Source organism: Clinocottus analis, unplaced genomic scaffold, assembly GCF_023055335.1.
Source record: "Clinocottus analis isolate CAN_PGR_092001 unplaced genomic scaffold, fCliAna1.0.p SCAF_7, whole genome shotgun sequence".
Classification (NCBI taxonomy): domain Eukaryota; kingdom Metazoa; phylum Chordata; class Actinopteri; order Perciformes; family Cottidae; genus Clinocottus; species Clinocottus analis.
The window spans coordinates 14,158,377-14,180,608 of record NW_027176229.1 but is presented as its reverse complement, the minus strand read 5'-3'; the positions used below and the strand labels follow the sequence as shown (position 1 = coordinate 14,180,608).

The window sequence follows — 22,232 nt, the reverse complement described above, 5'->3', positions numbered from 1 at the left end:
CTGGAGAGGGATTACCGACCCCTCCTATTGGGCGGGACAAGGCCTCCTGGTCTGAATTCATCAGCGACACGGCGTACGAGATGTAGGAAGCAGGTTAATAGACACTCATCAGACATCTGCCGCTGGGTTACCGTCCAATAATCTTCTCCCTGGATCTGCTGCCAGCAATTGATGACCACATTTTTTCCCCTAAACCCTTCAACTGCCCTCCCTCCCTCTCTCTCCCTCCTATACTCTCTGTTCCTCCCAACCTCTCTTTTGAGTACACACTGTGACACACAGACAAATGCACTTTTTGAATAGTCTGTGGTTAGGTCAACACACACACACACACACACACACACACACACACACACACACACACACACACACACACACACACACACACACGTGTTTCAACCCCCATCCTACCTATCCCTCCTTATATCCCTCTGATGGTAGCAGACTTTTTCAATTTAGAAGGCCACTTCTGATGGAGTCTGGTGACAGATTTGGGAGGCCAGTGGTGGCTCAGTATGGCTGCGTGATGAAAAGTCAGCTGTCATACAAGAGCCAAGCATAATCCTCCCTTCTAAAGAACATGGCCTACATCTCCCTGGCTTCAAACCACTTTCTGCTCACACCGTCAGTGTGGAACGACATTTTCTGGCTACGTCTGTCTTTGTCATTCTATATTTTCCTAACACTCTCATGGTCTCTTACAGTGTCTCTCATACTCCCACTCTGTCTTTTTGTTTTTACAGTTTTAGCAAGTGACATTGGTGCAGCAACACTTGATGCCTTTTTCTTTGCTACTCTCTATCCAGGCTGTAGGCATTCCTTTTTTTCTCAAGGGTTGCATGCATTTTTTTCCCGAATGTTTTCCCCAATTGAACCTTTCTATAGCAAAGCTGTCTTTGCATGTCATCTATTTCTATATATACTCTATATTCATTTGAATTGTCATAAATTTGCACCAGTTACTGTATAAACTGTTGTACTGTTGTTGACTTGATCTTTCTTTCGATTTTTTCTTTGGATCAATAACAAACCCCCCTCAGAACTTAAATGTTCCCTGTAGCCTTTATTAGCAGACATAACTAGTTTTTCTATTGACTAATTTCAGAATTCAACGTTAGTATCACACTCCGGGGCTTATAATGGTTCTCTTAATGATTGCATCCACATGACTCCGGTGAAAATTGTGTGGCTCCTCTCTTATTGACTGTTTTCTCAACCAGGTTCAGAGGGCAAGTAGAGAGTGAAGCTCCCTCTCTGCCAGGTTATTTATGACTTTTCTTCCCTAAAGTTATTTTTCTTTCTGTGATTGCGGTTCGGTGTGTTAAATCCGACGTGTTGGGAGATTACTCAGCTGGCCGTCAAGTGCACATGGTCAATTTGCCATGATGAGAGGAACTGGCTCACACAACCCCTGGAATCTCTCAGTGGAATCTCTGGGGGGAACTCCTCTCAACACACACACACACACACAGACACACAGACACACACACACACAAACACACACACACACACACACACACACACACACACACACACATTCACGGAGGACGCCAATGTGGTAGTCATTTCAGCCGCCAAAATCAAATAGGGGTTCAATCGTTTCCACATTTCTTAAGCTAACATTATGAGAGGGAAAGAGATCGGAGGGCCGGGGCAATCAAAAATGTTCTGTTTGGTGATGTTTCTATGGAAGGAGAAATAATGGGGTCATGGGATGAAAGGTGAGACATGTGTAAGAGCAGTTCCTGGGTTCAGCAATGGGACAGTGCCACTTGTTTCTGACTTCACACACGCACAGTTCACTGCTGTCAAAGGCAGCCTGTTAGAGATGCCCTATGGCCACTCCTCGTAGCAATTAGTGCAATTGGACCTAATAACTTTGGGAATTACTAAAAAAACAGGAGGGGATGGGTCAGTAACAAAATCTGTTGTGGACCAAGCACATGTTGGAATATTTAGGTACACATCTTTTGAAAACTTTCTCAATGAATGAATCATGTGAATGTAAATGCATATATGTTAAGGATTGCTGTCTGTTGTAGCTTCAGTGCTATTTGTTAGCGTGAACCTTTCATTTTCCCCTGAAGTTTCCTGAAATGCTCTGATGCGTGAAAGAGGAGTGGTTACTAGCAAAAGAGTTATTCATAACTGCTGATCCTTTTGTGCAAGGGATCTATGTTGGATGAGGGGTGCGTTGAATCCAGGCTGGTACCCGTCTGTGGGTCTCAGACGGACCATGAGACTTGTAGAATGGGCAAAGGGGCGTTTCCTCTGTTCACACTTGAGCTCTGCCCAGCCATGCTGAACCCCCCCGGCCTTCATCTCTTCTCTAGGCCATCATCTTGTGTCTCTCAGCGACAGAGTAATGAAGTGGGGACCATTACGGTCACTATGGCTAATACTGAGCTAATGGAGTTCAGATAGAGGACCAGCCCACCTCTATCCATTAAAATAGGCTAGAGTAGTTAAGCCACGATTAAGAAGTGGGAAGGCTGAACCTTTGGAGCTATCCTTTTGAAATTCAAATATGCTCTTCATTTTTGTGGGTGACACATCACTCAATCTGACTTTTTGTGCTCTGAAGGAATGTGAGGCTTGTGTGTGCTGACATTCTGGAAACTATGAATAGGGCATATCAAACTTTATACAATGCAACGCTTTGCAACCATAGCAAAGTTTAGTTCCTGCATGGCTCGATGCATGCGTACACTTTCTAACAAACAAGTTTGCTGTAATCTTGGTCACAGTCTGCCTGAGCCTTTAATGAGACCCTTTTTGTCACGATGGATCTGCATCTGATCCTCGGTGAGAATTGAAATTTCTGCAGTCAGCAGTCAGCACTTCCCTACACAGTAGCTTGCTGCTGCAGAAATCCACTCGCCAAGAGATTTTTGAGTTACAACGTCGCCATATTTGAGGCTTCTGTCACATTCCATGTTCAGACTGGCCTCTGCCTTGGCCACATGATTTGCTACACTGCTAACTCCGGTTGCCAAGAACTGTCTTCCTCTGACTTCTGACATCAACCATCTTTAAACACTTTGCACTGCGCTGCAGTCTCTCAAATTTCTCATTTTCCTGTCTGTCTTTTCTCTTACGTTCACTTTTTTGTGCTCTCTCTTTCATTTGCTTTTCCCCCTTTGTGTTCCTCCTCAGCTATCTGGCTCACAGCTGAATTTGATTCAGGCATGGAAGGGATCAGATGATTTCAGCTGGAAAAACTGCATTCATTTTGCATATTGCTTTGAACCCTGCTGGTATCCAGTTGTCTCATTTACAGTAATACCCATATAACAGAAAGACTATAATGGTTGTTCATGGTCCAACAGTACTTGATTTATAAAATACCCCATTACATCACCCTAAAAATTCTGTTTTAAAAGAGTGTTTAAAAAATAAAAATACAACATAATTTGGTTTTCTTCCCCCTGTTATAAAAGGCTCGTTTTGCAAGATCCAGAACATTCAAGATTGTTTATTTGTGAAATAAGACAACTGTAAGTCGTAATTATATGCCAACATTAGCTGTATTATGATGACATGTGTTGTACATGATGAGGGTAGTTCATATCATGTTTTGCGGAGTGTTGGACAGGGCCGAGATGAATACAGGGTGTAACCCTTTGTGGGTCCCGAGAGGTTCCAGGGTGATCCAGAATGGGCGATGGGCGTTTCTCTCCGTTCACACTTGATCTCTGCCCAGCCATGCTGAACCTCTCCGCCTTCGTCTCTTCTCAGGGCCATCATCTCCACTCCTCTCCATGCAGAGTAATAGAGTGGGGAACATTAGGGTCACAGTGGCTAATACAGTGCTAATGGGGATCAAACAGACGCCCAGCCCACCTCTATCTTAAGCATGGAAGTAAATGGAAGACTCTTAACGGACAATATGCAGGGAGTTTCCAAGCACCAATGGTTTTACTGCTGCCTGAGCTACTCATAAAATATCATAATTTATTGCTGTTAGTCTGTACAATACAACATGTTTTGTTATTTTTAAATTAAATTCAGTATTTTGACATTTATAGATGTATTGCTTTAAATCCCAAATTAGAAACTCAGTATTGAAGTAATGGTATCAGCAGCCCTTGTCTTGTCCCTGGTTTGTATTGTTCTAACTCAGCTATTGTATTATTAGTTAAAATAAGATATGTGAGTGTTTGAATGTTTGTACATATGTTTTTTTAAATTTTTTTATTGCCCTTCCAATTTGTTCCAACCTGTCTGTATATCTTCCTCGTCAGTAACTATAAGAGGAACGCCGTTATTCCAAATAAAGGTGTTAGAAGTGCTGGGCCGACCTATATTGATCGCCTGTAAGAGGACGCTGAGCGGGGGAGAAGGACTATTTGCTTTAAAGTTCAATGGCTCTCCACTGCTGTTAGTGTTGCAGCCACAGGAGCAATCGATATCTGGAAAGGGACCCGTGTCACGAGACACGCTCCCCATTTAGAAACATCATAATACTGTGCTGATGCTGTTACCCCACGGCCAGAGCTTCTGTTTAGATTTTTATTTTTATTTTTTCCCCCCTCCCTTGTATCTTGGTTGTCATGTTCCCCCATTGCACCTTACAAGCTGCTTTCTTATTTTATACTGTAGGCTGGGTTTTAGCATGGCAGGCTGGAATCAGTGTGAATTGTAATTATAGATGATACACATGGCTGGAAGGGAGAGATAGAGAGAATACACAGAGCAGAATAAAAGGCAAACAGTCATTTGCAGCAAAGGTAGGTGTCACAAGGTAACTGATTATGTAAAGAACACAGTGAAGGTGTTCAGTGGTGTGTGTGTGTGTTTGCGTGTGTGTGTGTGTGCGCGCACTCCTGCACACCTCTTTTTTTGCCTATGAAATAAGAAATATATAATAAAATGGGCTCACTGCATTTCCTGGCTGTGGTTCAAGTGCTAAGGGGAAAGAAAGATAAAGGGCACGATTGTTTCTAGTTCAAGGTGTGTAATGCACAGAGGCGTACATACATAATGGGGTATTGTCAGGGGGTTAGTGTGAGGATATTAATGTGCTGGTTTGTCCATGCTATTTGGTGCAGTGTCGCTCCCTGAAGGGAACAGTGAGAGTAGCTGCTCTAACTACTCTGCCCCCTCCACACCCTCTTCCCCCAAGGCCTCAACTAGAGGTCACTCTGTTAAGCACAAGAGGCGAGGCCTATTTTAGCCACGATGTTCCAAATACATTTCTCCTCTCTTCTCCTCTCCTTCGGTGGTAAACATAAATGCCCCGCCCTCATCGTGTTCCGAGTATTCACCCTCTTTTTAAACCCTCTCAGTATCTCCGCTCATCCTTCAGTGTAATCCTTCTCTGTCCATATGCATATGCATAGCTGCTCTATGGCTGTGCATACATTTGCATCAGTGCCCCCTTTCGCCGCCAACCGCCCCCACCCCCACCTCCTTCTACCAACACTCCTAGCTCTGCCAACACTCCTCCCAATAGCCTCCCAATGAACCTGTTTATGTTTGAACATTCCCACTGGCATTTGAACTCATCACATCGATTCATTTTATGGCGAGAGGTTGTGAGGCAGTTCGTTAAAGGGGTTGAAATCGACCATCTAAATATTTGACTAAGAGGTCACAGAGATTGCAGCAGGCCCGAGCGAGAAATGAAGACGAACATGCAAGAGACAGGGGGAGATGCTGGGCGTCTTTGATGGGAAGAGGCTGACAGGAAGATCCAGCCAGAGGAGTGCTGCAGCAAGATGCGGACAGTAAAACGGAGCAGAGAGAGGCTGCAGTGCTGAACATAGGTTTCATTTCACTTAGGTTCCACAAGAGGGTGCTGCTGGACAATCCATCTCAGATCCTTAAAAAGAAGAGAGAAAGAACTTCCAAAACACCAAACATATTTATATGTATTCCCATTTTAACAACCTCCGCTCTTACTCTTTCAAATAAAGTTATGTACTTCTACTTAAGTTGCGGTCCTAAAAACCAAATTGATTTTTCTTGCACTTCTCTAAGTACTGCTATTGTGCATGTGTGACAGTAATTACATGCTAAGCCGTCAGTGACATCACGCAAAATTGACTTCACTCTTCCCTTGCATTGTCAATCCATCGTTTTGCCTGAACAAAAATGTGTTCCAGAGATAAATCTAAATAGAGAGAGGTCTTGACCGACACAAGGAAGAAATGTGAAATAATGAATCTAATTGAATGTCTATTAAAATGATAATTTCTGCCTGATTGGGAAAGTGAGTGGCAGTGTCCAGAGTATTACCTGCCACTGTGTTCCTCTCTTCACCAAAGACAAAACTCTCTCCCTCCTTTCTCTCTCTGTCACTATGCCACTTCTCTCCTTCTGTCTTCATCTGCACAACATTTTAGACATGATTCACATAGAGTTCCGTTCTAAATTGCAGCATTAGGATATACAGATGATACCATTTGCACTACAATCCCCTCCCATTATGCCCACCATGACAATAGCCCGGGGGCACACAGAGGGGCTCATGTACCATCTCCTCTGGATACTTTATGCTTAAATGAATAATGCATACAAATATTCACTGTAATACAAGTGTGTGTCCTCAGTTAATTGCTTAGCACAAATTATGTATTTTACTATACCATCACCAGCATATGTTCCTTGTCAAGACAATAGCTCCTAGGTTTTGAAACAAATAAAAAAATAAAAGGGATTTGCATCAGAAACATTAGAGCTACGCTTGTCTTCACAATAGCGAGGCTCTACATAATCCACTTGTTATTGGGAGTTGTTTAAATAATGGTAATTACTGATCTCTTTACATTGCATTTTCCCCCATTAACAAGCTGTGTATCTCCCCCTCTCTTCCTCACCGTCTCTTTTCTTGCACTACAGTTGTATGCTGCCGTGGTGTCTGTAGTCTGGTGTCTGTTGTCATGGTGTTCAGAGCCCATGCCAGATGTCATAGTTAACTTTGAGAGAGGGAGAGAATCGTGCTTGAGGCTATTTTGTTGTCAGTGATTTAAATGAAACACAGAGATGTTAAAATGTTAGACTTGCCCCACAAAGCTTTTCCTTTTCTTTCTTTTTTTATTTTTTGAGAGAGATAGTAAATTTACCTTGAGGGTACTCAGCCTTTTGCTCTGTTAAATACAAGAGACACAGATTTGTTTGAAATCAGCATGAACAAGTAGTTATCAGAGAAGAAAGTGGTAAAAATGTATTGTTGTTCTTTTAATGTAATTCAAAATAAAACGTATATTAGAGGAAAGGAGTAAAAATAGATTTCTGCATGTGGAAGTGCGGACTGCACTGTGTGAGTATGGCCTATGCAGAAGTATCATCAATCTGAAAAGTTCTTCTTAACAACAAATGTCTGCTCTTGCCAAAGGGCTCATGTCTCACTACTCTGCTTCCTATTTTGTTGTTTTGGACAATATTTTGCACATATTTCCTTTAATCACTTTGACTGTGACTACAGTACAAATTACTTGCTTTTCATTATTATTTGTTAGAGTAAATGCTCAATATTGAAATATACATTTAGTTTGATTTCATTTTAATGCAAGAGTTGATTAAAAGTTATTAGATTATATCATAAAGTTTCATGTATTATGAATGAATTCACAGTAATTATAAATAAAAGCATGCATATATTGTTTACAGAATGTCTGTGTGTATACTATATGCATTTATGTATTTCATACACACATTAGAAATATACCTACTGTAAATTAGCTGAAACTGGACACCAATTTACTTTTGGAATGCTTAAACTTGCTCCATATAGCTGTGTCTAAACATAAAGCATACCATTAAAACTTTCCTCAAGATTTTTTAAAATCAATAACTGCGTATGATACAACACTGAATCTTAATTTTTCATTTTGTATTCATCCAAAATTAAAATAATTAATATTTGAAAAAATATTTTCAGTATAGTTGTAGGTAAATCAAATTAATTAATTATGTTTATTATTCTATGAATATGTAGATTTTGTAGATACTGTACAAAGTGGAGCTTCTGTGAATGAATTAGACTGTAACATTTTACATTTAGGCCATAATTTATCAACTAACTTTTATTGGTTTAATTTATGGGAAAGCAATTTTCACTACCAGCACTGTGGTAAACATCGTTAATCAAAATACATTATTATAATGAAGCTGTTTTAAAATGTTTATTAAAGGAAATAAAAAAGGGGTTACCGTTGCTTTGTGCATCTTTTCATTGTCGTGATAATTAATAGCTAAAGTGAACGTTTTCTTTGCCAATGCAGATGAGGAGAGAGTGCTGAAGCAAGAAGAACAGTTGGACTATAAATTTAACAATAGGTAGGCTTCACCTTAAGTGATGAACGCTATGTAATATTACAGGAGTACTCCCAAGGAAATGCACCCCACTGCCTCACACCATGCTGGAGACCACAACCAATTAAATCCATCAATGCAAATGTTGATCTAGTAGGCGGATGCTTATTGGACAGTGGGTGGCCTCTGGATTTTTACATTTCACTTATTGAAATTTGATTCTGAACTATTTTGGTGAACACAGTAAGTCCTCATTGTATCCGTGACTTCCTGGGTGATTGCAACAGGGTTTGCAAAGAATATTTCAATGAAAACTAAATCATTTCAACGTTTTGACGTTAAAAGGCACAGTAAAAAGTTTGAGAGTGTCTTTGTGGCTGTTGCTTACAGTATCTATATGGATCTGTTGACCAGTAATTTAGTTGACCTCGTGGAACAGACTTACACCACAAAGTGAAGTGTTAACCCCCACCCAGTGCAATTGATAGCCTTCTCTCTCTCTCTCTCTCTCTCTCTCTCTCTCTCTCTCTCTCTCTCTCTCTCTGTCTCTCTCTCTCTCTCTCTGTCTCTGTCTCTCTTTCTCTCTCTCTCTCTCTCTCTCTCTCTCTCTCTCTCTCTCTCTCTCTCTCTCTCTTTCTCTCTCTCTCTCTCTCTCTCTCTCTCTCTCTCTCTCTCTCTCTCTCTGTCTCTCTTATGGCAGGGATGAGGAATCACCTACCACCGCCACACCCTTGAGTGCCATTTGTTAATGAAGGCCAAAGTGTTAGATGATAAATATGGTTGGAGAGAAATGGCACATGTAAGTGATCTCATTTAGGAGCATTACATTTGAATTTATTGGGGTACTTAGAGGGGACAGAGGGGCCATGACTCTAAGGAAGAGGGGAAGGGTGCAGATGACTGACTTATAATAGACAGGGGAGTAAAGCAACTTAGCAACCAAAGATAGAAACTGTAACAAGAGAAAGATGCAAGTTCAGTGCTTTCATGTGGTATTGTGTATATGCTTACATATAGCTCAGTGTATGTATTGTATTTATGTGCACATATGTTTAAATATTTGAAGTATGTGGTTGGAGTTCAGGAGACAAACAGTCTTTATTGATTCTCATGTTTTTATCCTCACCACTTTAATATAGGCTTCGTTGCTGTAGGATTGTAATGTTAACCATGCCTTCGTATATTTAATTATTGCATTCCTGTAAATAGACAGCATAATATCAAGAAGACACGGAACGGGGCATTAAAATATAGTACCACCTTAAATTTTATTACAAACATTAATATGATACACCATGCCTGTCTACTTTTCAAAGTCATGTTTGATGTACTAAATTTGTTGAAAACATTTCATTAATCATTACCATCATAAAACACTGTTTGGGTGTAAAAACAGTAAAACATGAGACTTACAAACAAAAAAACAAACAAGCATGTTTATTCAGCAGGCATTGATTTGTGTAGGGACATGTTCGTGGAGCAGTTTCCACTTTCGGTTCGGGACTCCTTTTTCTGTGCATAATCCTCGCAGCAGAGAAAAAGAGCTTTGCAGGAGTTGCCTGCTTGCTTGGTTCACGGTTAATTTATGTTTGGTTTTGTTACAGTAACTACACCCATATTGTGCAGTCAACTATTCAGGAGAGTCCTACGGTATCTATAAACATTGGCAGAGTGAGACACACTGAATAAAAGACCTGCAATAGCTCCAACTGGTTGACACAATTTGGATTGCAGAAGACGAACAATATATTCAATCCATTTCTTGGCCCCGATGCATTTAGTAAATACAGTGCCTGGTTGGTAAGAGGGATGTTGACAGAAAATCAAAAGCAATGTAGCAGCAGCGTCCTATAATGGAGACTTAGCTCTACTTTACACTCCTCTTACAAAGATCTACGATTTGAAAACAATCAATCCCTTCATGAGAGCTTGTTATTTTCTACTATAATAAGAGTAACGTCTTTTCATCATTTTCGCATAGCAGTGATTGTGTTTACACTAGAAATGTAAGCATTCTGGCAACATGTGTGAATACAAAAAAAAAAATATAGCGGGGTTTTTATTTGTGAGGATCCAACTATTTATTTTTTCTTCTTTCTCTTCTCTGTTAAATTTGTTTTGCTGTCATCAGATATTATTAAGGATTGAAAATATCCTCATGGAGTATTGCTGGCTCGCTATAAAGGTGACACAGCACGGCACAGAGCAGTGGGGGGCCAGGTTTCTAATTTGAGGCAGAGTATAGACATGTGGAGATCCTAACAAAATATCCTGTACAATCATCACTTTTGCTTACATTATTCTTGAAAGTTGCTGTTACCAATACTCACTTCCTCCTAATATTCAGTGAAATATTTTGGTGTTGTACGGTATCTGTTACCTGACACTGCACAGAAACATCTGGAGTCTCTGTTGAACCAGGTGTTGATATAACAAATATGCTTCCTGAGTAAATGGATAATTTTTTGACTCACTGCAGACCAGCGGTCCGGAGGAAATGTTTCTTGTTAAGGCCCAATAATACACTTACAAGGACATTGTTTGTCTCTTTCTGTGAGATCCTGCCTATGGCATAGCCTCTATTAGGCCCTGTTGCGTTTCTTCTCACAAATGACCGTTAAACCTTCTTTTCCGCACCCTGACGCCTCGCCTGTTATTACTGTCATTGTCTCTCTTTCTGCTGTATACATGTGAGGCTGGTCCCTTTAATATGCGGAGAGCTTTTCCTAGGCTTTCCTACGGGCACACTGGTCTGTGTTTACTCCTCAGTCAGAATGCCTCCTTTCCACAAGTTTGACATGCCTTTTTGTTGCCATGGTAAGCCCTCCCTTAAAATATATATTTCTGCTTTTGGCCTGGATGTTTTTTTATCTCAGTGGTTTAGAGCCTGTTGCCCCCAGGGCCAGATTTAAATGTGTGTGGGTCTTCAAGGATTTCTCTGCAGAAAAGCCGTTTGGATTGCAGCCTCACTGCCATACAAGTGCGACCGAATTGTGTCATTTCAGGTTTTTGAGCCATCATTGGAACCAAAGGAAAGTCCAAAAGAGAAGCAAAAAACACAAAACAAAAGCTGATGAAAATGGACCAGATTGGATTATGTCAGACTTGGCATGTGCCTCGTTATGAGGGAAGTCTTCGTTCTGTCTTATCACACTCTGCCTTACAGCTAAATGAATTTAAAAAAAAAATAAAAAAACAGTCAAAGCACAGCTCGGCTCCTTGGAAAACAACAGCCAGATCGTAACTGTAAATACTGGCTTAAAGTGGTGTGGGCTCCACGCAATTTTTAGTCACAAAACAGGAAGTGAAGGGGAAAACATACAATGTGCAATTGCACTAACTTCAGGGACAGAGACCACATTTTTAGCAGTTATCGATAGGACAATCTATCCAACACGTAAGATGATAACAGTTTTCTTATTGGCACATGTTGTCACAGACTTGGCTTGCGACTTGAGTATCTAATTATCTTTAGAGAGCCTCTACACAGTATTGCCAGGTGGGTTGAACACTCGGGGTCAGCTTCGACATAAACTGTTCAAATGCTTATCACAGTCACTAGATAGGAAATTAAACAATATTCCTCGAATTGACATTCAGTAAATAAATAGATCACAGTGTGGTTATGTTTCGGTATGAAAACAGATTATACAATAAGTAAATATGTACAGTAAATATATAATATATACACATATTTATTTATATAATCACACATTTTGTTTATTTTCTTTTTCTCATTTCTGCATCACTTTTAATTAGTGCAACTCAACCTCCATGTCTCAGAGAGCCAGGAGGCTTCCTATTTGCAATGTTCAACAGATAATCAAGACTGATTAAGCACTCAAAACAGTCTAATTGCATTAGATATCAAAAGCACCTTCACTGAAAACACACATGCCACAGTTAACATATCAGCAGAGTATTATAAGTATTCAAATCTGCAGTAGCTAAAGAGAGGCTTAGAATTAGACATTTAAAATTCTAAACAAAAATGTAAATCTAGGAAATGTTCATTGGGGAACGTGAAAATTAAAGTTGTTATTTGACTAAAAGGCAGAGGTGTTATTTATATCTTTAAAACATTGATGATCTTTTCAGTCATACCTTATAATTAATGAATGGAATACATCTTTAATCCAAGACAAACAGAATGAATTGTGTCCAGTATAACGTGCGTGTGTTCGTGAACACGTACTGTTCACTCTTCCATGTCTGAACTCCTTCTGAATCACTGTGAATCCCTTTAAGTGTGATGTGACATGTCCTGAAGTCCCTGTTTAGCACCTCTCTCTGTGTGTAAAGGGTGTGAACTGATACCTCATGGTGGCAAGAGAGAGATAGCTGAGGTCTACATAAACGAAGAGGCTGCAGGGATTAGCCCAGAGAAAGCAGGAGGCACACTGGGGAGAAAGAAACGGAAATGGGAAGAAAGAAAGAAAGAAAGACACGAGAGAGAAAAAGAGAGATGGGGCTTTAATGGGAGGTTGTCAATTTTATCCAATTTAGCTCAGGAGGAAGCTATTTTCTTGGAATTAGATGGCTGGATCAATGCAGCTTTCCAGCCATTTATTATTGCGTGGTGACATCAACTGTGGCTGCGTTCATCACCAGGCAGATAATAACCCTAAAACAAAACAAAACAATCTTTTTAAAGGGCAGAACGTTATTACTACTTGTCAGTTAATTATCTATTTAAAGTGGGGGGCAAGAGTTCAGCAGTGAAACACTTTAATTGAGCCCTTTGAACTCAACCAGGAAAGAAATCAGTTCTCTTAATCCCGGCTCCAATGTGATCGTCATAGCTGGAGGACACAGACCTCTGTGTCCATCATTTCCAGGTCAGCCAACGGCTGCACCATTACTAATGCAATCACCCCTGTGATCTGAACTTCAGGACCACGAGCCAAAATAAATAGATAAACATGTCTAAGATATGGCGCTGAAGAAAGAGAAGGAGTGAATGAGTCATCCGCTAAAGGTTCATCGATGTGGACCTGCAGAACTCTTCCAGCTGGTCTCGATAGCCTAAGGTGATATGAGCTATGTGATACAGGATCTTATAATCATACAACAAGCAATGCTTCTCTCATTAGCGCAGGTCATGCTCTCGGCTTCAAGTAGTTCACACATTTTGATCATCTTGCCCAAAGAGACTACCATGGAAAGGCCGGGCTAAAAAGGGAAAGGCTATTCATAATTTTTCCCCTGCATGGGAAAAATTATGAACAACGTGGCATGGTATGTAGTGTAAGCATATTTAAAGGAGTGCGTTGCATGGTGTGGATCTCAAGGGTTTAAGGGCATATTCCACTGAGAACATCCACATCAACATCTGGAACATGGTTTTGCAGAGATCAATTTCAGAGTTCCCCAGATTTATACCCAGTGTAGATTAAGGGCCAAACACGCCTCTGTTTTTATCCGAGAGAAATCTATTGCCACAATGTATCAACTTTGATTGGTTAACACTTGGACCCACAAAATGGAACCCTTCATAATTCAGAAGCTGCTCTAAATGCAGTTGGCCGGTCTACATCTAAATGTTTAAAAGTCAAGTGAAGGAAGGAGGCGGTTAGACCTGAAGTTATGTCCTCCAAGGGAACTTTACAAAGATCCTCTCACAGATTTATAGCCACTTACCTTGGAGCCTGAGTCGATATTCATAAGCATGGCTTCAAACAAAGCCCCCCATCCACTACCCCTGCTTGTAAATAAATACATATATGCCTATTTTACAGACAGCTGCAATCTAAACTATTACCACCAGCATAATTTTACCACACACATTAATATTTTACAGCACATTGTATTTTACCGCATTGAATCTTAAACTTTCATGGCAGGCCCCAAGGATTTTATTCTTTAAGAGTCTGTATCATTATTAGCCAAGATGTATAACAGGTACAGCAGAATATTGTCTTGCTTTTGTACTCATTTCATAGATAATATTTTCATGAATCAATAAACAATGTCAACAATGTTATCCCGTTCTGTATGAGCAGCTTTTATACTGAGACCTTCTTAAGAATCAAAATTACTTGAAAGTTGTTTGTGTTTTGAAAAAAAAAAAAAAGATTGTAACATATTTAACCATGTGTCAGTAACTTGTCCTAGTACTGTGACATTAATCTTTTGTCATGTGTCGAGGTCATTCAATTTAACAACCATTGGCAGATTTATGTTACGTCTATCATAGTAAGACTCTATTTAATCAAGGTTAAAAGGTTTAGTTTATCATCTAAACAAGTAAAATCCAACCTGTACACTATCTGCCTCATTACGATGGGAATACACGCTTAACATCTGCATGTGTGTGTGTGTGTGTATGTGTGTGTGTGTGTGTGTGTGTTTGCATCTGTGCTTGTTTATATGGCTTTGCAGTGATTTAAGTGGTTTTAGTGTCAAAACAAGTCTAATGAGCTGGCACAATAATTATCGGCCATTTTGCTCTCACTTAGCTAATTGAGGCTTTATATTAGAGTTAATACCTCTGCCTATGTACACTGTTTTACAGTTACTAAAATGTTTGACCAGAAATAGCGCTCTCTGTAATTTAGATTTTTAAATTGTACATGTCAGTGTTTTAATGTCTCCCTATTAACCATACTTATGAGGTTTGACAATCCTCCCCAGATGGAGGCCGTTGATCAACTCCTGTTTAGTATATATATTTTTTTTTACAAGCAAACAGCTACTACATACAATAATATCAAAGTCAAAAAGGACACGCAGTTGCCTCATAACCTGCTGTGCTTTAGTGTTGCTGGTTTATTTTTGGAGGGGGGGCATAAATAGAAACGTGTCATTACCTTTTTCTTAAGAACCATAATAGAACAATTAATGGCATAGCTATAATTTAATGTATGCTATACAAAGGCTATACTGTAATATAAAATTATACTAAAGAGCTCCTCTCTTTTCACGTTGTCTATCGTGTTTCTGTCTCTACTCCTCCTTTGCTCCATGTATTTGAAGCACTTTGTGAAATTCCTGTCTTATCCAGGTGAGTATGAGTTGATCCCCAGACCCTTTGCTCTTGTCAGGAATCTTCCAGGCTATTGGACTCTCCTGGGGCCCTGTTCCACACACCAAATTGATGTCTCCGGCTGGAAATGACACTTTCAGCAGGATTTGCCATTCTAACCCACCTCAAACCCATGTGATCTCACCCATTCACTCTCAGAGGGATTGCCTTGAAATGCACCATAGCTTCAAAAGCCAATGAGCATAGCATGCTTGAATGAAAAGCTGATACATTTCCTATCAGGGAAAAAAAGTAAGATATTCTAAAATGCTGGCAATGTAGAACAGTGTTCTTTTTTGCTCTGAACAAAGACCAACAGTGAATAAGTAGGTATTGCCTTGGGAAATGCAATGGAGGGTAAAACAGAGTGATACTAAGAGAAATCAGTAACCACATGCATTTTCATGTGTAGATGCTTGTCCACCATTTGCTTTATCTTGTTAATATCTTATATCTTGTCTCAGTCTGTCCTTCCATGAATACAGACACAGATGGTATTATTAAATACCATTCAGATCCTGCCATCTTTTTCTCACACTCTGTTTAAAGGAGGACCACAGTGACCACGTTGCTTTTCTTAAGGACTAGTTATGATATAATTTGACTCTGAAGTACAAGTAAAGGGAAAAAGGTGTGACCAAGAATCCCTCCTTTGACTTATTTTCCTCCCAAAGTCTTTTTTGGGGTGCACGTTTCTCCTAGGGGGGCTCTACAGACTGGCATAATGGATAAGGGCAAGGGTGTGAAAGGAGCACCTTAAGGCTCCTCATTCAACTCTCCCAATCTCTGCTGCACACACTCTTGAGCTGTGAAGGCCTTCTTTATTTGCCCTGCTAGCATGGGAGCCCTGTAATAGGCTCTAATTGATAGGGAGGTGTTGGGGTCTTTCTGTATGGGCTGACGGGATGAGAGTCAGAGAGAGAAAGAGGGGGAGAGAGAGAGGATTACAAGCGGGCTTGTGGGGTGGAGCGGAGGAGGAGAGGTTGTGGAGCCGAGGCCTCATCCGTAATGAGTCATTAATTTCCTCGAGGTTTTGTGGCGGTTGGCTCATTACTGGTCTGCAGAGGAGCAGGAACAAAGCTCTGGGTAGGTAGGAGGTGAGCTTAAATAGTTGGGGCTCAACACTCCCCAACAAAAGGAGGAAGGGAACGTTGAATGGCACTTGGAACAGATGCAGTAAAAAGTGGCAGATGCAAATTACGGGAGAGCAAGTCTTCCTTCAAGCACTTCTCTCTTTTTATTTTGTCAGACTGCAGCCTGAGAGTCTAATTAGTTAGTGAGGTGTTTCACTTCTGATAGGGCTGTGTCTCGTTATTGTCACAAAGAGGATTCGTAGAAATGGGAGGAAACGCATATGCTCCACAGTCCCCAGTGGAAGCTGCTCACTGCAATAGTTTCATTGATTATTTATTTTACCCCTATAGAAACAGAAAGGTCTTCAATATCTCCATGCTTTGAAATGATGCTGCATGTAGTTTAAAATGTGATGAAACAGTATGAAGATGATGACAACAGGTAATTAATTATGTTTTTAATTATGTGTTTATACTCTTCTCCCAACAGGCAAAATGACTACGGACAAATTGGCTGTGGTTCTGATGAAAATGTGGTCGTCCCTCGCTTTGTTGAGTTTGTGGACCGTGTGTCGAAGGTCACCTGTGGGGCGAACCACAATCTTGCACTGACAGGTATAATCATGCACTGTGCAGCTATGATACACACCATTCAATCAACATGTTAACATTGGAACGAAAAATGATTCAGCCATGTGCCTTTTCAAAAATACAGCAATATCGATGTGTCCACATGGATAAATGCTCCGTTCCAATTTTTTTTCTTTCTTTATTATCTTTATCATACATTAAGTGGCTCCTGTTGGTGACCCTTTACTTATTACAACATATTTCGTATATCTTATAAAAGGCAACACCAGAAATTCACTGGACACTGTCTTTAAGAAATTAACCTGACGTCACTTCACATGAGCTGTCACTGTGTGCTTCAAAGTTCACCTACTTTACTCAATTTTATGTGAATATCAGAGCCCTCAAGCCCTCGATCGGCACATCTCCTGAGAGAGAGACAAGGAGAGAGAGAGACAGAGTTAGCGGCAATATGGCCCTGGCTCCTGATCCATAACAGTCATTGCCTGTTACATACATTTCAGAATTCATTCAGGCTATGAAGATAATCGAGGTAGTCGACAGTTTCCCCTGCAGCTCAATGGATTTATGATAGCACTGTCAAGAAAATGAGGCGAAATGACACAGTAGCTGACTTTAGCTGCAAATAATGTGATAGGCCGTACAGTGGTGCAGCAGCAGCTGCTGTCATTGCAGGTAATAGGCTATAAAGAAGCCTGATAGCAATACCTGTCATTTCTTAATGGCTGACTTCACTGAAGAGCTTTTGTGGCCTTTAACATGAAGATAATGGAAGATACAACAAATTTTACAGCTTTTGCATTGCATCCATAATTTATCACCAGAGGCCCCATGCAGCAGAAGCAGCAGCAGCAGCAGCAACACAAGGACAACATGCTCCTAGAGGCATGCTGGAGAAGGATGCAGGATGAGCTCCAGGGGGTTAGAGGCCCCTGCTGTACCTCACGCAATTAAGAGAAGAAAAGTATAGAGTCCAAAATATCTTCTGTCAGTTGGTGGTCATTTTACATGACAATACTTTTATGTACTTCAAAAAAAGCTTAAACAGTTCTGTATCTTTTAGTGATCAGACATAATATCGTGATACTTTTTCGCTCATTTTGCAAACTTTATTTAATAACTCCCCGATGACATGCAGGTGACGGCAGGTTGTTTCAGTGGGGCTGTGGACGGGCATGTGGGAACATAAAGAGGAACATCCTTCTACCAGAGGAAGTGATGCCACCAAGCGTGCCATTAAGAGACATTGCTGGAGGATGTTGGCATAGCCTGCTTCTAACAGGTGAGTCTCTGCTTATATTTTAAACTTAAGAGTTTAGCACGGTGTAATACAGACATTTTCTACATTTACTAAATCCATCAGTGCCTGCTGTTTTGTGTATTTTGCACATAGCACATGCAGACATAGAGTACTGAACATGCTGACATGTCCACGACCTCAACATAAAGTATGTGTACATTCTTGGTGTGTGTCTTGGCCCTCACACAGACGTGTGAGTGTGTGCTTGTAGCTGTGGTGTCTTTCTATTCACATAATTCATTAGGAGCTCTCCCAGGGCTAGTGCGGCTACATAAACACAGAGGTTGAGGCCACGGCTGCTCTTTCACCTCACTGCAGAGAACTTCAAAGTCACTTGTCCTCACCCAGCAGATGGATGCTCCCTGTCTGCCTGGCTGATATATTAGCCCCAGAGCTGTCTTCTTACTGTAGGATGGCTGTGACAGGGGCCCCATCTTGGAGCCAGGGCTTAGCCATTTGTAATTTTGTGCTGTATCTTCAAGACTTGGCTTTAATTCTGAAGGGAGGACATTAATCCTTTTAATACAACACTTTGTAGACTCGTTTTCCTGTGTTTCCAATGCCGTCTATTATTAACCCCATTAAAAGTGTAATACAATTTAAGTAGAGTGCTAAAAGTGGATCATTTGTTGCTCCGTTCTGTTTGAATTAATTCTCAATTTATGATCTAAATGATTAAACTATGGGAGTCACAGCACTAAACGAAAGTCCTAAACGGCCCAGTATACATTTACACATATTAATAAAAACATTTATTATCATACATTTACACACATGTCCAAGTGTACAGACATACAGCCAAGCAGCTGTGAGTTGCATTTGCTATTCTATATCCTGTAATGTCCCCGGTTTGATCCCTAGCTGTGATGAGAGAACAGAAATATCCATCTCCAATCAGGCCGTAATGAATAGCCTGATGAGTGTTGGGCAGAGCTGAATTACCAGATAGATTTGAAGAGCGTGAGAGTGTATGCACTGTATGTGTGGACGGGAGGGTATTAAAGGGTCAGTAGAACAGCACACGTAAAAATTAAATCTCTGTAAGTTCAAAAAAAAGAAATTGGCTAATTCTGTCATATGAGCCTCATGGAATTGCCTTATCTATTGGTATGAGTTTTCATTTATTGGGGTCAAACTGCGGAGGGATGCACAAGAGAGAGAAAAGAGAGGTTATGGAGAGCAAGTCAGAGTGATGGAGGGTGAGATTTGAAAATTTGAAAGAAAAGGAATGGAAGAACGGAAAAAAAGTGTAGGAAAATGATGGGAAAGATAGCAAGAGAGCCAAAAGAGAGCAAGAGAGTCAGTGATATGAGAGACAGCTTGCCTGGGTCGGAGCATATTGAGGGCAGCAGGTGGAAGAGTGGCACAGTTAATTAAAACGCCTGTCTTAATGTCTCAGCCCGTCACTCCAGGGAGAAAGAGAGAGACAGAGGGAGAGAGAGAGCAAAAGAAAGAGAGAGTTGCCTGGCGTGGGCTGGGCTGCACCCACCCAGCCATCTAGACAGTAAAGCAACCCACCAGGCCACATGTCAGACAAGCCCTGACACCATGCCCTTCACCCTAATCACCCTTTGCAACAACCACAGACACACACACACATCCAAACCACTCCTTCTATTTCCTTTTTCCACAGAATAGCCACCCTCTCTAATCTGATGCAGACCTCTTAAAAAAGCCCCCTCTCTTAAAAAAAAAAGAAGAACAAAAACAAACTTCTGATGTTACCGTTTTGCTCAGCAGCATCTGTAGCATGCCTCTGGACTTCCAGCCTTGCAGCGTAATCTGTCTGCTTTTAATAATTCATAGAAAGCACAGGCTGTGCACTAAGTTCTGAATGCTGAGGGTAATGGAGATGTTGTGATATTTCTATCCTGGCCTGTCTGGAACAGCAAGCAAATCACACCATTAAAGATCTGATCAGCAGTCTGTTCAGTGTCATACCAGCATTGGCTATCATCACTGTCTTAGGTGGAACTTAACAAATCTGTTGTGTTGTATACTGCAAACTAGTAAATGGTGACACATGAGTTACTCTGCAATGTCGGCACAGAGTTGCATGTCACACCAATGCATTGATGTGTGGTTTTGCACAAAGACACAGGCACATGTGAGTGCAATGTATATTTGAGAACACCACTTTACTGTCCTCAAACTACACTCAATATATGTATGAATCACAGTGTATTTTATTAGACGCTTAAGGGCAAACAAAGAAGGTGAGCACCCACCCATGTGCTAGGTTGGGGTTGAGAGTTGTACGTTGTGTTGTTTGACTAATGTTTTATCAGGCTTTGCTGTATCACAGCGGATTGCTTTGTCAATAACCAGCCTGGTGCCTCAGTGAATCTGAGATTGTCAGGCTGAGTGACAGACTGAAGATGGCAGATAAATCAAAGAAATTGGAAGTGTGAAATCTTTAAGGGCCACTTCTTAACACAGCAAATGCCAGGGTATCTTTCCATCAGCTGCAGCTCTCACAAGCTACCGCATTGTTAATGGTGGCCTGTCTGTCCATCAAGACTGCTTCAGGAGGGATTTAGACCTGGTTGGCGCCTTATCTCTCTGACTGCCTCCCACTAACTTGACCACTGCACAGGACTTGAGTGCTCTGAGCATGTGTGTGTGTGTGTGTGTGTGTTCCAGGTGGCCAATGGTGGTCATAAATTCACCTCGAGAACACTATTTTTCTTTTCATTCGCTTATTTGTAGATATTGATTTGTTTGTGATTATCTGTCTGACAGTGTATTGGTATATCTATCCATTGTTATACAAGCAGGAGCCAAATGTAATGGTGCTTGTAGCACTTGTTAATTTAGCTGTCAACACTACTGATTAACCTAAGATTGTAGCAGTGAAAGCGCTTTGTCCCTGAGAGCGTGTTTGTAATATCTGCTGCTGTCTTTCTCAATGGATGCAGGGACGCTAGTGTCTTGCTTTTAGTTTTTTGTAAGAAACTAAAAATGTCAGTCAGTATTATAGGGAATACCATGTTTCCACATGATCCACACCTTTACTTGTGTAAACAGACACTTTTAGTTGGAAGCCTAATTCAATATTAAGAAAACTCAAATATAGATATTTTAGTTAGTCTAAATTTAGTGTTTTAGCATTACAATTTTTTTAAGTCGTATTAATGTATCCCAAAATATGCTGTGGTCCACTCAAGTCTACTGAGTTTGAATAGGAGGCAATGTCTTCTATGAATATACATTTCATTAATGCGTTGAGATCTGGGGCATATGGATACCCAAAATTAACCTAAAAATAATTTAAAATAAAAGTTAATTATTAGTTTGATAATTAGGTTAATGGTTAAGAAGTTAATAAAAGAAACAAAAAGTCATTTTTTGTGCCAGAAAATAAAACTGAGAATTAACATAAGAGTAAAAAAAAGAACAGGTGTGCGTGTTTGTGTGTCCATGCATCCGCTGATGTTCATTCCTCTCACCAGAATTGCTCCAATGAAAGTTAAGTATAACGGTTTTGAATCGTGACATCCTGACCAAGCTCGCTCTCGCTCCTTTCCCTCGTCTCATTAACTTCTTACACTTGCACACATAGTCGCTCAATGAAAACAGTTAGAAGAACATGAGAAAAGCTGAAGCGGACAGAGAGGAAGAAGAGAAGTAAAACAAAAGGCTATCCTCCACATCTGCTAATCAAAAGAAAACTTAGACTCCCCTCTGTTTGTATGTGTAGAAAAATACAGAGAGGACATAGATAGACAAGGACTTGGGGGGACTTAGAGAGACAAAAAGAAATAAACAAAGAAGCACAGAATGAATTATGTCCCCTCTTTTTCCCTCGTAAAGGTCTCAATTCCCTGCCAGAACTCCCTGTCACAGAGAGGTAGTTCCCAGGCCGACACGTCTCAAGCTGTTCAAACATCCATTAGGATGTTTTGTTTCATACACTACGAGACGAGACAGAAATGGGCAGCTGATGAGAGAGAAATTGAGGAAGAAAGAAAAGAGACAGAAAGAC

At 40.6% G+C, this 22,232-nt stretch overlaps 1 protein-coding gene across 2 annotated transcripts in view; it reads left to right on the top strand.

Annotated features, from left to right (window-relative positions):
* Positions 1 to 22,232, top strand: part of LOC137779037 (uncharacterized) — a 281,596-nt gene that overhangs the window by 84,952 nt on the left and 174,412 nt on the right. For both annotated transcript variants that reach the window (XM_068566488.1, XM_068566487.1), the window contains 2 exons: positions 16,847 to 16,971; positions 18,086 to 18,229. In XM_068566488.1, the coding sequence (XP_068422589.1) occupies positions 16,847 to 16,971; positions 18,086 to 18,229 (269 nt within the window). The remainder of the gene's footprint in view (positions 1 to 16,846; positions 16,972 to 18,085; positions 18,230 to 22,232) is intronic.